The 17652-nt window shown below is 39.1% G+C and overlaps 1 protein-coding gene across 3 annotated transcripts in view; it reads left to right on the top strand.

The window, feature by feature from the left end:
* Positions 1–17276, top strand: part of si:ch211-127i16.2 (probable flavin-containing monoamine oxidase A) — a 123669-nt gene extending 106393 nt beyond the window's left edge. For 2 of the 3 annotated variants that reach the window (XM_039769666.1, XM_039769667.1), the window contains 2 exons: positions 4338–4438; positions 15875–17276. In XM_039769666.1, coding sequence (XP_039625600.1) covers positions 4338–4438; positions 15875–16187 — 414 coding nt within the window. In that variant the 3' untranslated portion in view covers positions 16188–17276. The remainder of the gene's footprint in view (positions 1–4337; positions 4439–15874) is intronic. The other variant, XM_039769668.1, reaches the window with a different exon arrangement.
* Positions 17277–17652: the final 376 nt, after the last annotated feature.

Below are 17652 nucleotides of genomic sequence, written 5' to 3' on the forward strand. Positions count from 1 at the left end.
TGAAGCTGCTACTCTACCTGGAGATGACACTGTTCAGTGGATACAGTGGATTCTCCATTATTGACAGGAGCCTGCTCAGTGACTGTCGCTCTGCCACGGATGTCAACCTGTCCAGCTCCATGCCTACAACAGAGGCCTGCCTTCCTCGCCAGTTTGTCCAGGCCTGAGACGTCCTTCTTTTTTATGCTGCCTCCCCAGCACACCACCGAGTAGAAGAGGGCACTCGCCACAACCGTCTGGTAGAACATCTGCAGCATCTTATTGCAGATGTTGAAGGACGGCAACCTTCTAAGGAAGTATAGTCGGCTCAGAGCATCAGTATTGGCAGTCCAGTCCAATTTATCATCCAGCTGCACTCCCAGTTATTTATAGATCTGTGCCCTCTGCACACAGTCTCCTCTGATGATCACAGGGTTCCATGAGGGGCCTCCTAAAATCCACCACCAGTTCCTTGGTCTTGCTGGTGTTCGGGTGTAAGTGGTTTGAGTCGCACCATTTAACAAAGTCCTTGATTAGCTTCCTATACTCCTCCTCCTGCCCACTCCTGATGCAGCCCACAATAGCAATAAATAAGTAAAAAATGTCCCAAGAGCCAGTTTCTGTAGCCGAGGATCAGACCGCCAAGGTCCCCGCCTTCGGCCACCACCCAACTCACATTGCACCCAACCTCCTTGGCCCCTCCCATAGGTGGTGAGCCCATGGGGAGGAGGACCTACGTTACCTCTTCGGGCTGTGCCCGGCCGAGCCCCATGGGTGCAGGCCCGGCCACCAGGCGCTCGCCATCGAGCCCCACCTCCAGGCCTGGCTCCAGAGGGGGGCCCCGGTGACCCGCGTCCGGGCAAGGGAAAACGTTGTCCGCAGTTTTTATTTTTCATTGGAGGTTTATTGAACTTGGAATTGGAAAAGGCATTCGACCGTGTCCCTCGGGGAATCCCGTGGGGGTGCTCCGGGAGTATGGGGTACCGGACCCCCTGATAAGAGCTGTTCGGTCTCTGTACAACCGGTGTCAGAGCTTGGTCCGCATTGCCGGCAGTAAGTCGAGCCCGTTTCCAGTGAGAGTTGGACTCCGCCAGGGCTGCCCTTTGTCACCGATTCTGTTCATAACTTTTATGGACAGAATTTCTAGGCGCAGCCAGGGTGTTGAAGGGGTCCGGTTTGGTGGACTCAGGATTGGGTCACTGTTTTTGCAGATGATGTTGTCCTGTTTGCTTCATCAGGCCGTGATCTTCAGCTCTCTCTGGATCGGTTCGCAGCTGAGTGTGAAGCGGCTGGGATGAGAATCAGCACCTCCAAATCCGAGAGCATGGTCCTCAGCCGGAAAAGGGTGGAGTGCCCTCTCAGGGTTGGGGGAGAGATCCTGCCCCAAGTGGAGGAGTTCAAGTATCTCGGGGTCTTGTTCACGAGTGAGGGAAGAATGGAGCGTGAGATCGACAGGCGGATCGGTGCGGCATCCGCAGTGATGCGGGCTCTGCATCGGTCTGTCGTGGTGAAAAAGGAGCTGAGCCGTAAGGCAAAGCTCTCAATTTACCAGTTGATCTACCTTCCTACCCTCACCTATGGTCATGAGCTATGGGTAGTGACCGAAAGAACGAGATCGCGAATACAAGCGGCTGAAATGAGTTTCCTCCGCAGGGTGTCTGGGCTTTCCCTTAAAGATAGGGTGAGAAGCTCAGTCATCCGGGAGGGGCTCAGAGTAGAGCCGCTGCTCCTCCGCATCGAGAGGAGTCAGATGAGGTGGCTCGGGCATCTGATCAGGATGCCTCCTGGACGCCTCCCTGGTGAGGTGTTCGGCACGCCCAACCGGGAGGAGGCCCCGGGAAGACCCAGGACACGCTGGAGGGACTATGTCTCCCGGCTGGCCTGGGAACGCCTTGGGATTCTCCCGGAAGAGCTGGAAGAAGTGGCCGGGAGAGGGAAGTCTGGGCCTCTCTGCTTAAGCTGCTGCCCCCGCGACCCGACCTCGGATAAGCGGAAGAGAATGGATGGATGGATGGATGGAAGTAAAAAATGTTGATTTTTTTCCAGAAAAAAATGTTATTACACATAACAAAAACATTAAAATACTAACATTTCAACATAAACACAGCAAGAACGGTATGTCTAGTGTTCACTGCTGTATTGATGCAAATTTAGTATACGTTCTTTGTGGGATATGTTTGCATGCATTTCCTTTTTCTGTTGCTTGCACATGAGACAGTAGATATATCATTGCCTGATCTGCATAATCAACATGCCCATTGTGTTATTCTAGGCTATCAAAGTGCATTGTGAACAATGCTTAGGGAACTAACATCTTTCTTGTTCTTCTACATGATCCCAATCATTTTGCCCTTTTTCAATGCACATACTTGCAGCACAGTGAACCTTAAGGCGACCAAATTAACCTAGCATATCATTGCAGTTTAGTCATATGTTGCCGTATGCATTAGTTTCACTATCAGTGGCAATGTCTGATGACCAATTCACATTGTCGTCACTGTCACTTCATTCAACTAAAAGTTCAGTTTCAGTTTGTTGTAAAACTGGCTTTACGGCTTGTCATTTACACACCATTGTGTTTTGGTTGGTCTTGATGAGTTAACTTAGAATGGTAAACACAAGAAAATATCCATCTATTTTGCAGCATTATGTTATTTTATGCATTGGGTCACAGCAGAATACTGTCCTGGGTGCTATTTGGGCTTAATGCTCTACACTGGATTATAACAGCTAAATCCAGAGAAAGATTTGGGAGTTAACAGTATTTAGATAAAGTTCCGAGTCCAAGAAACACTTTTGGCTAAGCCAAGGAGATTAAAAGAAGCAATTGGCAGAAACTGATGTTGTCAGCTTTTTCTTGATTGAATCTTATAGATTTATACCACCTTCGTGGCATTCTTTGCTGAATGATTCTGAAGATTATTTTTGTTTTTTAATTGTGCCTGCTGTTTCTGAGTGTTTATTCCATTTTATTTATTTATTTTTTATTTTTTTGCTTAGTTTAGTATGTGGTATTTGTCTAGTGTGGTCCCTAGGGGGTGCAGCAACTCCCCAAACACTTGACGCAAAGGCTCAAACACAAGTTTGGCACAAAAAAGAGGATTTTATTGTGATAAAATCTTGTAAAGAAAGAGTTACCCACATCACAATCACAGTCACAGTAATAAGCCCAACTATACTCTGTTTTCTTCTTTTTCTTGTCTTCTCTGCTTCCTCCACTCCTCCAGCAGTCTTCATCCACCTCCTCCTGACTCTGGCTCATTAATGTAAGGTAACATTAATGCCAGCCATGTCTTCTGGGAAGCACTTCTAAGCCACAAAAAGTAGGGAGGTCCACCCCAGACAGCGCCCTTTGTCGATACATAGGGACCCCGACCAGACTGCATTTCCAGACTTCATATTCCAAGCACCCCATCAGGCATCCCGACTGGGTTCCCATGTAAAGACCACTGCCACCTGGTGTTTGGAGGATGGAACTGCTCCCAAATCCCGCAGGTCCATCCATTTTTTGATCCTGGTCGGACACAACATCCTTCTGCACTGGACTCCTGTCTGGGTGTGAAACCATTCTCCTTCCCATCAGGGATGCCTGTTCTAGTCTTACACTCGGTAGCTTAAACGAATACTCCACCCAAAAATGATATATATTTTAAATATTACTTACCCTGTGTGCTTTGTTGTGATGGCCAAGGGAACGGAAATAACACATTTTCTGGTACAAAGAGTGTCTACAGATAGTAATACTGGGCAACAGCAAACAACATAAAAAGTCCATAAAAAAAACTCACATTATTCATGTTGTGCATTTCACTTGCCATTCATTTGCTCAAAACATTAAAAATACATGCATTTTTTTCTAAAATATTGTAAAATAAATATTTCTGGAAAATCAGAGAATACATGCACCAGAAAACACATTCACATGGGAACAAGCTTGTGAATGTAAGATCTGCCTCAGCCCCTCTTTCAATGGTCTAGAGTACTGTCTTCAATTTAAAAGCTCGTAAAAGTGTACAGGGATATTTTGTACTGGAAAGGAGACATAGTTTTATGATATACTGAATACTGTATTTTTTATTTAAATTTATAATATGAAGGGATTTACTGCAGTAAAGGGCAAAAAATGTTATAATTTATTTTTCATTCTTTCCCTTTTGCACACAGTATCTGTCAGACTTGAAAAGGAAACATATCTTTTAAGAGAAAACAGAGTAACCCTTTATTCAATACCACTTTTGCATCGAATTGAATGTTTTACCATTGCAAAAACACTTACTTATTTGTTATGTATATGCAACCCACCTACAGAAAAGGAGGACTTATCCAACATGACTATTCTTTTTGCATCTTTTATTTAGGACTGGAGCCAGGAAGCATTCAATGGAGGATGTCCTGTTAGTGTGATGGCACCTAAAATGCTTACATCTTACTACCCAGGACTCCGCTATCGTCATGACAGGTTTTATTAATATTCAAATTAAGCAGTTCATAATATCCACACTATAGTGTTTTAGAGGGTGGGATGTTGTGCTGTATAGCTTTTCAGTACATTACAGTTTTCAACGCTGATGACTGGTAGAAGTATGTCCTCTTTGCACTTTTCTTATGGTAATACTGTATTTATTTTAAAATGTTCAAAGTTTGAAGCCAGATTTGAGGAGTAATCAATAATAAATCTCTCCCTTTACACTGCTAGAAGATTCCAAGTGTTTACACAAATCTTTCTCTTTTTGTTCTGTGAAAGGTTAAATACTCCAGTGTGTGAGGTAATGTACTGAATTCTATAAATGAAAGAATATTATGGACTTGAAATAGGTGATCAGATGAACTGCAGACAAGATGGTATCATACAAGCCAGGTACAGTGTTATGCAAAGTCATAGGAAATGGAGAGAAACCCTCACTAGAAGAAATGTGATATGTCAAACTAGTGCTGAAGGGAGGACATCACCAAGGAGCACCATGACCTCACTATTAAGAGAGTACATTAGAAGGGGGACAAAGAAAAACTTGGGATGAAGATTCTGCGGCTGATAGGTAACAGCAGGGTGGGTCAGTAAAATATATTTGAAGCTCAGCTTATGTTACGAAGAAAAGCCCGCCAGTTGGCTAGCAGGATTGATGAAGAGAGACAGCTAAGGCTAAGAGAGTAAATTGTAGAGAGAAGACAGAGTGCAACTCCTTTGGCTGTCTTCTTTTCCTGGTGCCCCAATGAGTGTGGAGTTAAGAGGGGAGAAGGAATACATGATCAAGTGGTGGGAGAAAATGAGAGAGAGAAGAGGTTGAAGAGAGTGTTGGAGGGAGAGAGACAGAGACAGCAAGAAAACCACCACTCTATCTAATGAATAGGTCTGTGATCCTTTTTTTTTATCCCTTCCATCTGGTTAGTTTAATATAATGAATAATTATTTTTGCATTATTTTGGCCTTCCATATATATACAGGCAGGCTTCAGCATATGAATAAGTTCCGTTCCTGTGGATATTCATGACCCGATTTGGTATGTACTGTAAGTCGGGACTTGTACTGAAAATGTTTGTTAATGGTGAAATCGACAAAAAATGTATATTTCTTTAATCACTAATTTTACAGATCATTTTGACATAACAGTGATGAAAAAGTATTGTACTATAAGTCAAAAAGCACAAATAATAAACAAATTTAAAGTAAAGTGAATAGCATGTCAGACATATGCTTATACAATCTCCAGTTTTTGACAATTATATACTATCTCACAAAAAGACATAATAATGTTGAATGATGAAAACCCACTACTAACAGAGAGAGACACACACAGTCTGTCCTGAGTGATAACTCAGATTGTCGCTTTATCCTCCTAACAGCAGTTCCCCATGAAATGGCACAGCTGTGAGGTGTACTTAGAACACTGGGAGTTACAAGCAGTATGTTCTTCCACTGAGCTAAACAGCCAGCTTCTGATCTAGCTGTTTAACTGTGACAGAGCTTTTTGTGATTTCAATCAATGACACAAGTGCAAAGTTTTGAAAAATGTATATATTGTAATCATTCAATTTTTACAAAAAATAGGATTGAGATTGAAAAACAAGTCAACCCCCACCCCTGAGAGAGAGAGAGCATGGCCAACAGGGTAAAACTTAAGACTTGTAAATATACCTAAATTGATGAGTTTAATAGACCAATAGAAATGAATGGAAAAGAAAAAGAAATGAGGAGATAATTTCTTCCTCTGTGCTTTAAGAGCTTATTTTAAAATATTATTGATTAGATCTTGCCAGGTTTTGAAAAAATTCTATACAGATCGTCTAACTGAGTATTTGATTGGTTTCCCACTGACTTAAAAGAGGAGAGTTAGGATTCTTTCAGTTTAGAAAAATAAGTGCATGCCAAAAGTGTAGTGAATGCAATCACAGTTTGTTTGTCCTTCTCAACTTTAAACCCATCTGGAAGAACACCAAACACAGCTGTTAATGGGTTAGGAGGGATTGTGACCCCAAGGCTGTCTGAAAGGCACTTAAAAATTTTGGTCCAAAATGATGTTAATATGGTGCAGGCCCAAAACATGTGACCCAGTGAGGCTGGGGCTTGATTGCAGCGTTCACAGGTTGGATCCTGCCCTGAAAACATTTTGGACAGTTTTAGGTGAGACAGATATGCAATATCAAAATATATAATTTTGAGTTGAATAATTGTATACTTTGCGCATATGGAGCTCGAGTGAAATCTCTGCATTGCTACTTTACACTCCTTTTCTAATGTATCGATTAGAACTAGAATTACCAGAGCCTACGAAAGCCCACCTTAAATCGCTTCTTAAATCCGTCCTCACCTCTCCGCCAGCGTCTTTTGTCCTGTTAATGTGCAGATTAAGAGCTGCAAGCATTTGGCTATTCCATCCCCCACCGTCGCAGAACATGCACAAACTTCTCCCAGCTCATGCCTTGATTGATTATCTGGGAGTGAAGTGGACTTTTAGAGTGGAAAAAATAGATCGTTATTTGGAACACACGCATTTCATGTGTGTTCCGTTTCTACAGTACAGTAATCCCTCGCTATATCGCACTTCGACTTTCGCGGCTTCACTCTATCGCGGATTTTAAATGTAAGCATATCTAAATATATATCACGGATTTTTTTGCTTGTTCTCAGATTTCTGCGGACACTGTGTCTTTTAATTTATGGAACATGCTTCCTCAGTTTGTTTGCCCAGTTGATTTCATACAAGGGACGCTATTGGCAGATGGCTTAGAAGCTACCCAATCAGAGCATGTATTACATATTAACTAAAACTCCTCAATGCTTATAAGATATGCTTGATTATTCTTTTGACCGCTTGATTGTTTGCTTGTCTCTGCCTCTCTCTCACCCTCTCTGACATTCTCTGCCTGGGGAGGGGTGTGAGCAGAGGTGCTGTTTGCACAGAGGCTGTTTGCTTAAAAGATACTGACACTCCTCTAAAAAATGCCGCTTTATTGCGGTGCTCTGCATATTTAAAAGCACAAAAGCACACGTATTGATTTTTTGATTGTTGCTTTAATCTCGCTCTCTCTCTCTGACGTTCTCTGCGCCTGACGGAGGAGATGTGAGTAAAGGGGCTGTTTGCACAGAGGCTGTTTGCTTAGAAGATACTGACGCTCCACTGAAAAATGCCGCTTTATTGCGGTGCTTCAGCAAACTTAAAAGGACACGTATTGATTTTTTGATTGTTTGCTTTTCTTTGCGAGCGCTCGCACTCTCTCTTAAATTCTCTTTTCCTGATGCAGACACTCCTTTGAAGAAAAGATATATTTGCATTCTTTTAATTGTAAAAAAGAACTGTCATCTCTGTCTTGTCATGGAGCACAGTTTAAACTTTTGACTAAAGGGTGTTATTTCATGTCTAGAGGGCTCTAATAATGTTAACAGTGTGGGAGAGTTTATAAGGGCTTAAAATATATAAAAATAACTATACAAACATATGGTTTCTACTTCGCGGATTTTCATCAATCGCGGGGGGTTCTGGAACGCAACCCCCGCGATCGAGGAGGGATTACTGTAATCTGTGTAAACACATTGTTAAAATAGAAACTTTTTCATATTTTAGTAATAAATGTTACAAAATGTAGGCATAAACTATAGAATATGTAAGGGTTGATTTCCAAACCCTCTTTCACAAAAGATTCAAACGTGATATAGCAACTCCCGTGGCATAGCGGTAAGATTAGCTGTCGTAGCACGTCTACCGTTGCTCAGAGACCTGAGTTCGATTCCCCGTTGGGTAGGACCTGTTATTTTTTTCTTTTTAACCTCAAACGGACATAAAATTTATAAATTGGTATGCACTGTCAGTTAATGATATCGTTATATTTCCATGTGGGATGCTCCTTTTAAAATATTTTTAACAACTGAGACTGCAATTACCATGAACAGGTGTCCTTATAACTGTTATTTTTAAGATCCATAACACACAGACAGACAGAGCACTGCATAATAGAGAGACAGACAGACAAACAGGCAGAGAAGTCACTAAATAAACAGGGAAAGTACTGTATAATAGATATATCAAAAACAGCTAAGGGAATAGTTATATAGATAGATATGAAGGAAAGGCAGTATATGATAGGCATACAGGGAAGCTGCTATATAATAATAAAATTACTGTTATTAATATATAGATAGACAGAGTTCATAGTATAATAGACAGACAGAGAAAGCACTACTAAATGAAAAATAGGCGGTTAGAGCGTGATCGTCATTGAGAAAATAAAACTCAAAAAAGGAGGATGCAACATCGTCATCGTCATCGTCTGTTCCAAGACAGCCGGTTCCCCAGGAATGTACACTGTGTCAGTGTAGGGTGCCCTTTCAATGTAATAGAAACTACAGCGTATAGAAAAGTGTGAGCATTGCAACAGGTACACACGTCATAATGTAGGAAAGACGGTTCTTGTACGCTCTAACCCCGCCCCCCGCCTGCCTTCCTGTGTGCCTCTTCTGAGCTGACAGCGCGTGTGTTACTTAGAGTCAGATCGGGGGAGAGGGGGAGGGGTTAGAGCGCGTGAGCTTATTCAGTGCGGCGGGAACAACACACATGTTGATCTTTTTTTTCTTTCAGTATATGTGCCTTCCCTGTTTATTTAGTGACATCTCTGCCTGTTTGTCTGTCTCTCTATTACGCAGTGCTCTGTGTGTTATGGATCTTAAAAATAACAGTTATAAGGACACTTGTTCATGTTAATTACAGTCTCAGTTGTTCAAAAATATTTTAAAAGGAGCATCCCACATGAAAATATAACGATCTCATTAGTTGACAGTGCATACCAATTTATAAATTTTATGTCCGTTTGAGGTTAAAAAAAAAACCTCTTTCTCCTCACCTGGGAATCGAACTCAGGTGTCTGAGGCACGGCAGTATTGGGGGCTACACACAGGAGATGTTGTATCATGCTTGAACCTTCTGAGAAAGTGCTTATTTGATCTTTAGAAATTAGGCTTCATATATTCTATAGTTTATGCCTACATTTTGTAACACTTATTACTAAAATATGAAAAAGTTTCTGTTTTAACAGTGTGTTTATATGGATTACTGTAGAAACGGAACCCACATGGAATGCGTGTGTTCCAAAAACGATCTATTATTTCCACTTTAAAACTCCACTTCACTCCCAGATAATCAATCAAAGCATGAGCTGGGAGAAGTTTGTGCATGTTCTGCGATGGTGGGGGGTGGAATAGCCGGCTGCTTGCTGCTCTTAATCTCAACATTAACAAGACAAAAGATGCTGGGAGAGGTGCGGATGGATTTAAATAGCGATTTAAGGTGGGACAGATCTACAAGTTTTTTCGTAGGCTCTGGTAATTGTAATGTTAAGAGATCTTTTTCCCATTGTCCTCTTGGATCTTTGAAAGGGAGGGACTGTAAAATAATTTTATATATTGCAGAGATGGTGTCTAAGTCCTTGTAATTGAGCAATATTTTTTCCAGCATGGACAAGGGTGCAAGATGAGGAAAATCAGGCAGGTTCTGTTTAACAAAGTTCCTAATTTGAAGATAGTGAAAGAAATGTGTAGCTGGAAAGTTAAATTTGGAATGTAATTGTTCATAGGATGCAAAGATGTTGTATATATAAAGATCTCTAAGCAATTTAATCCCAAATTTTTTCCAAATATTAAAAACTGTATATGTTTGCGAGGGTTGAGAAAGGTGGTTCTCTTGCAGAGGTGCAACAGATAAAAGCTTCTCCATCTTAAAATGCTTTCTACATTGGTTCCATATTCTGAGTGAGTGGAGCACATTTGGGTTATTAGTATATTGCTGATAACTTGCATTTATTGGAGCACAAAGCAGGGGATATAAAGAAGTACTGCAGGATTTTACTTCTATTGCGGACCAGGCCTGTGTATGTTCATCTATTTATGTCCAGGTTTTTATAGCTTGTATGTTTGCTGTCCAGTTACAAAACTGAAAGTTGGGTAGAGCCATGCCACCTTCTGCCTTAGGTCTTTGTAGGGTCGCTCTTTGGATAAGTGGATGTTTTGAGTTCCAAATAAATGAGGTTATTGTTGAATCTAATTGCTTAAAAATGATTTACTGGTGTATATTGGAATGTTTTAAAATAAAAAAGAAGCTTAGGAAGAATATGTAGTACTGTCTGTAGTACCCCTCCATATTAAGAATACCTGCTATGCATTCATCCATGTTAAAAGTAATTTGCTTTGTTTGTAAGTAAAAAATGGAAGTTGCAAGATGAAAATAATTGACATTTAGTTTAAAACTGGTATTTTTGAGTTTTATGTGCATGTTCATATCGGCAGAATTGCCTAGAGTCAAGTCTTTTGTATAAATTCCCATGCCGACTTTTTGCTTTTACATGGCGCTTACACTGACTCAGTTTGTTACAAGGTAGTGACAGCCTCTTGATGAGGCACCCAAGTATTGATGGATGCACTCCCAAAAATACAACTACAATCATACTTGGCCAGTTTGCAGCCACCTGCCATACATATCTTTGAGATATTGGAAGAAAACTGGAATTCCTGGGAAAAATCAGATGCAGAAAGTGGCTGGGCTGGGGTTCAAACTCAGGCCTCTGGGGTTGTGTGGCACTGTGCCACCATTCAGCCTACACAAACAGAATGTCTGTATGAAAAGGAACAAATTTGGAGGCTGACAAAAGGTTGGGAAGTGCCGTCATGCCTCTATTTAAATAGGTAATTGGAAAGATTTGTAGTATCTTACGTGCATAGCAGTTCACAAACTATGCTATTCTTGTTGGGACCCCTCCTTAAAAATTTAACAAAGACAGACAAATGTAATAATAATAATAATAATAATTCATTACATTTATATAGCGCTTTTCTCAGTACTCAAAGCGCTATCCACACAGGGAGGAACCAGGAAGCGAACCCACAATCTTCCACAGTCTCCTTACTGCAAAGCAGCAGCACTACCACTGCGCCACCTGTGAGGACAAATGTATTTGTCTAGTAGAGACCCAACAGTATACTGTCTGGTTCCCATTTTAAATGTTACATTAGAGAAACTCTTTAAAAGTTATTACTTCACTTGGAAAAATAAACATACCAGTGGGACTTCCAGTTCTAGACTCCACTTTCCTTTATGCCCTGTTTCAGTGACACACTGAGCACTCCTGTGATTATGAATGCATTCATACATTTATAAATAATCTACTACTTAGTTTAAAATGAAAATAAAAATATGCTATTTTAACAGCCTAGGTATTAAATTTTATAGAAAAAGGAGAGAAGAGATTATTAGCAGATATAGAAATTTTCCTCATACTCATAGATGAACTATACAAACAGCATAGACCCAACTATGACACTGTCCTAAATCATGGTGTCCTTATGTCTTGTGTCCTTATTCAGAAGCATAAGATAACATTTAAAATCGAAGTGCACTGTTTCTTCAATGCTGTTTTAGTTTTATATTTCTTCCATTGGCATGGAGTGCCTGTGGTGAAAGCAACTGAACCAGTTCAGTAGGCTGCAATTTTTAAAGAGTACCCTTGCAAATACAAAGAGGTTTATTTAAAATTTTTACAAGTAGAGAGAAATTGATATGCATTACAATATGCCTTTGTATTACAATAGCAAAAGAACTGGTAACCATGTACGAAAGGTAGAATATAAAAGAAGTGTTCAACTAATAAAGGCTAGATGATCAGATATCCCATATATTAGACTCAATTTCAGTGTCCCAACTTATTCTTTAGATATTTTCATTTATTGAGCATTTTATGGATGACTAATTTCTCATTTCAGTAACTTATTCTTTTCACTGTGCACACTTCCTCACACCGTGCCTTACTAGAAATACATTTCTAGTGCACTGCATTTAATCTTGTGACACATCATTTCTAAAATCTTTCCAACTAGATGCCCTGTGATTGGAAAGCTTAAATATTCAGAAACACATTAACTAGAAACCTTGAAAGCTTATGAAAGGTTTTTTGAAATAAAAAAAAATCTAGCCCTTAGACAATGAAAGCGACCAGCACAACACCTCTAGAGAATCTCTAAGAGACATTTATTAATTTGTTTTTTGTAAAATATAGTCCAGATTTCAGTAATATTACTGACTGGATGTGATATAAAATTCCAAATTTAATGGCTTGTCCTTTGGTTGCCATTGTTGTTTTAACAATCATGACACAGTGCCTTCTATGCACTAGTTAGTCAGTCAGTCAATCAGTCATTGCCCAACTAATTATGTAAGCCATATTATTTGAGTGGTTGTGTAGGGCTTTTTTCTAGTTCTGTGATGTTACTGCATGTGTGAGTAGTGATAGTGTGGCTGAAAGATTAAAACATTAAAAAAGAAATTCCTAAGAGGATATAGCTGGTTATAAAATGAATTGGTTCTAGTCAGCTTTTATTGTTAGAAGCTCTCTCATCAACCATGCATACCATTAACAAGTTAATTTACAGTAGATACTTTGACTTAGACTGCTCTAACTTAATTTGTTCCCTAATAATCTGTCTCCTCTCCCTCAATCTTTCACTTCTCATTCCCTGCATCTTTTTTGTCAATGCCACGTTTCCCCTTTCTTCTCCTATTAAACATCGGTCTGAGGTCAGATTTCTTTTTTCCCTTTTTCTGTCTAATGCCAAATAACCTTCCATATGAGAGGTTGGAAGATGTGTATTTAGTATATTAGATTTATTATTGCTTTCACATCTTCTGTCTTCTGTCCAGTCTGGATTCGGCCCACTGTCTTAAAAACCTTACCTTTAACCTTTGCCTTAATTCTTCGATCACACAGTACTCTTTACACCTTTATTCCAATTGTTCCATCCACACTGTAATCAATGTGTTATCTCTGCATCTAGTTTTCCATCTTGGGCTACCATTGATCCTAGGTATTTAAATGTATCCACTCTTTTCCATAGCTCTCCTTGCAGACTAGCCTCTGAATCCTGATCATCATTAAACGTCATATTCTGTCTTCTTCCTATTTATCTTCAGCCCTCTATCTTTCATAGTCCTACTTCACTCTTCCACCTTCATCTCCACTTCATCTTTTCTGGTACTACACAACACATCATAGCAAAAGCATGCACCAAGGGGATTGGTCTTTTATCCCATGACTCATCACATTCATAACCAGATAACAGATGTTAGAACATAAAGAAGTTCCCTGGTGCAGACCTACTCTAACTGGGACCTTTTCCTGTTACGCCAGTACACCCTCATACATGGACAATCCTCACATACTTATCTGGTACTCCTTTCCCTGTCATGCACCTCCAGGCCTCTTAATGTGGTACTCTATCTCCTCCTCACTGCCCATCTCCATTTCTCACCCTTAGTCTCTCTTTCTGTATTTATGTCACTAGACCTCTGGTTTTTCCTCCTGTCAAAAGTCAGTTGTTTGTTTTTTTCCTACATGGATGCTTTCAAGGTTAGACTATTTTGAGCACCCTCCCTGTTTTAATTATGGTCTGATACCGGAATTGTTTCTGATATGGACATGTCTATATTTACAAAAGGGAAACCAGGCTAAAGCTTCATCTTGTGGCTTCCTGTGTCCTTGTACAACTAAGCCTTCCATAGACCTTAAAGGTGTTCCAGACAGCTTACCATCTCACTACATTACCTGAGGAACTACGTGATCCCACCTGTTCCTTTTTGGGATCAACTGCACTTTAGGAGTCAGGAGATCCTGTGTGGAGCACCCAGCACAGGCTTAGCCCATACTACTCCCAGTAGTGCCCTTCATTCTACCTTGATGCATAATAGTATATGTGTTCATGTCCATGCCTGCATCTTTTTCTCTGTCAGGGTCTTTCTGTCCCATGCTGTTGTCCTCTGCCACCATTTTTTGTCTGCAGCAACCATCTACTATGCCATAAAACATTTCATACAGTTCCGCCTTAAATATTAATCTTAAATTTTGAAGCCATTGGCATCAGTAATAACCTAAGAAACTTGATTACAAGCTGGCTAATGAGCAGAAAACCACAATTTCACATAAGAGGAGATCACTTCATGATCACTTCATCAGTACAGTACCTTGGCTATCAATGCTTGGACAATTACTCTTTCTTGTGTACATTCTGGACAAAGATTCAGGTAAAGTGAATTTGCAAATTCCATGCGAGAAATTGCAGATTGTAAAGATTAAAAGAAAAATTATCCAAAAAGATCAGGACATTTATCAAAACTGAGCAAACACTTACAAATTCAAATGGAAATTGCTACATGCAGCAAAAGTAGCATCATTTTAGAATGACGCTCTAGCCCCTTTCATAATTACTGGCCAGTTTTTGCTGCCAATTAATTCTTTTACTTTTATTTTAATTGACTTGCTTTTAAGACTTAGACACCTTAATTGTTTTATTTTTTCCTTAATTAGTAGCCAAACAATAGAGAGAGACACAACAAGCCAACACATGGCCAGCAACATGTGCCCATCATACAATATCTGGAAATAATGAAAGGTGAAGGTCCCAGTATAGTTGATCTGTTCATGTCCAGAAAACATTTTGACAATGTTCTTAGAAAAAAGAAAATCAACAGCTTCAAAATGTATGTTGTTGCAGAATGAGAGCACCAACAAGCCATGAAATTTAATAATAGGTTTAATCAGGAATAATCAGCTTCTATTTAAGTAACTGTTTGGAGTGAAATTGGTTGGAGTTTGAGCCTTTGACTTAGCTGGTTATCTGTTGGCTCACTATCTTCACATTTTATTTCTATCTGGGTGACATCTAAGGGAACAATTAAGCAATTTGGAAGACTAAATCTTAAAAACTACTACGTCAAAACAAAAGTAAAAGAATTTAATTAGCAGGGAAAACCGGTCACTAATTAAGAAAAGGTTTAGTATGAAAACCTGCAGACACTGTAGCACTCCAGGACCAAAGTTGGAGACCCCTGTTCTAATGAGACTGGATGTGTACTACAGGCTGTAGTTCAGGCTGTTTTGCAAAAATGGACAAAGAAGCTATGCAAATAAATGCATCCCTTGTCTAAAAAACTCCTTGTCTTTTCTGGCTACAGCAAAATTATTTAAATTGTATTCTATGCCAGTCATTTATGATGTAAGAGATCAATGATTAGGTAACTCTGATTTAGCTGATTCAATGCCTTTGTTCATCTGTAGATGGAATTCAGTGTTCTGTGTTGATTTTGCATGTTCTTCTGACCATCATATGGGTTTTATCAGACTTGCTCCATTTTTCCTACCATTCTGGGTGTTTGTCTGCTTCCCTGTCTAGGAATAGTTCCTGTCTTATGTGTATTGCTGCTAGAATATCGATTAGCTCCCAGTGACTCTAAAAAGGAAAAAGTAATTACATAAAATCTATGGATGAATCAAAAAGGCTGCTTTTTAAAATGCAAAGTAATTTATATACAGCTGTACGTTGTTAATTTGTATTTTAAAAAATTCTCTTTTCCTTCTCTTTTCTTAGCATTCACTTTGCTGGGACAGAGACCGCTGATGTTTGGTGTGGATATATGGATGGAGCTGTGCAGTCCGGTCGTCGGAGTGCATTAGAAGTACTGATCATGCTTTCTTTCAAAGACAAAAGCCTGCTTCCAAACAACAGTACAGTTACCAGTAACTCACAAGATGAACAAGGCAGAAGAGGCTGTTGGCGCTTCTCAAAATGGCATCTTCTTGGAGCAACTGCTCTCACAATTGTTTTTCTGTGGCACTTGGGGAAAAAAAATATGAATTTAAAAACTGATCCCATCCCAAATTTCATGCTTCTGTCTACATAGCGAGAATGGAGTTTTTTGCCAGATTTTGTACATCAGAGAGCCACAAATGTGTAGTTATTTTAAATGGCAGACACTTTAGAATGGTGGTGGCTATACTCAGTATGTGACATCATTTTGAAAGCACAGCAAAGATAGACTATGCAAAACTTTTCTGGCTCATTCATGGCGTGCAAGTACAAATGGAATTTAAGGATGTCAGCTTTATTTTGTTAATGAAGGTTTAACATTTCAAAAGTAAGTTACAGATTTTCTTGAATACTAAACATTGAGTTTTTCTTGATTTTGTTAAAAGCATAATTTTTAACTCATCTGTTAATTTGACAAATTAAAGCTTTTTTAGGATTTATTTATTAAAAAGAGTCTAGTCTTGTAATACTGCAATTCTGTACATGTGACTCAAGGTCATGTTCAGTCTTTAAGTACCCTTTAAATGTATTTTCATTTATTTGACATAATTTTCTACTAGAGCAGGGACTGTGATCACTGTCACTGATCCAATAATAAGCAGTACAAAAACATGCCTTAATATCACTTTCTCTCAATGAAATTATGTGTAAAGTTGACAGTTAATTTTTAATTAATTTTTTGTTATTATTTGTATTATTGCTGTCTGCAAATGTTTTCAGTTTCTTTGTACCGACACTAGATGGTAGACTTTCCCTTCTTGTACTGCCAAGCACATTGTAGGTGCCAACTGTGTGCTGTCATGTGGACTTGTGAATTTTCTTGCTAAGCTGTAATATTTTGTTCGTAGTAAAGATTTTATTTTTAGGTTTTTACATCTCAAAATATTTTTTTAACTGGTGGAAGTAACTGATTTGTTATATTAGCAGTGCCCTTTATACTGGTATTCTGAGTGCTAGATAACTTTAAAGGTTAACAGAAATAATACATTAAGAGCTAAAAAATGTCATTCATATCTTGCAAGCTATGCACATATTTCTTGCAGTTTGAACTAAGAAACAAGGGAGTGAAAATGGTTGGATTAGTGAATGTATTAACTGAGTCTTTACATAATGAAATATTGTTTTACAAACCATGCTAATACAGGAAATGAGCAAATAAAAGTTTAAAAAAAATAAACATAAATTTGCTTCAATGGTGGGCTATATATAGATATATATACAGTATAATATAATATAACTTGGTTTCTTTCACCATTTCTATCTATCTAATATTAAGGCCAATTCTTAAAATTCCCTAATAGTGCTTATTTCTGGTGGCCTCAGAATTGTGAGCTTGATTTCTTGTGGCTTCATGTAAAAGGGTATTGTAATGGAAAATCTTCTAACTATGGCTGCCTGTTTAACTAAGACATTCTTTATCATCTCTACCAGAACATCAATATTGAGATGAGATCATATGACACTTTAAATTTGTATTCTGTTCTCTATCAGAATTTGCATATAAGAAGTCCTACTCGATGATGAAATATTTGCCAAAGACTTTTAATCTGTTTAACTAT

The sequence above is a fragment of the Polypterus senegalus genome, chromosome 11, assembly GCF_016835505.1.
Source record: "Polypterus senegalus isolate Bchr_013 chromosome 11, ASM1683550v1, whole genome shotgun sequence".
Classification (NCBI taxonomy): domain Eukaryota; kingdom Metazoa; phylum Chordata; class Cladistia; order Polypteriformes; family Polypteridae; genus Polypterus; species Polypterus senegalus.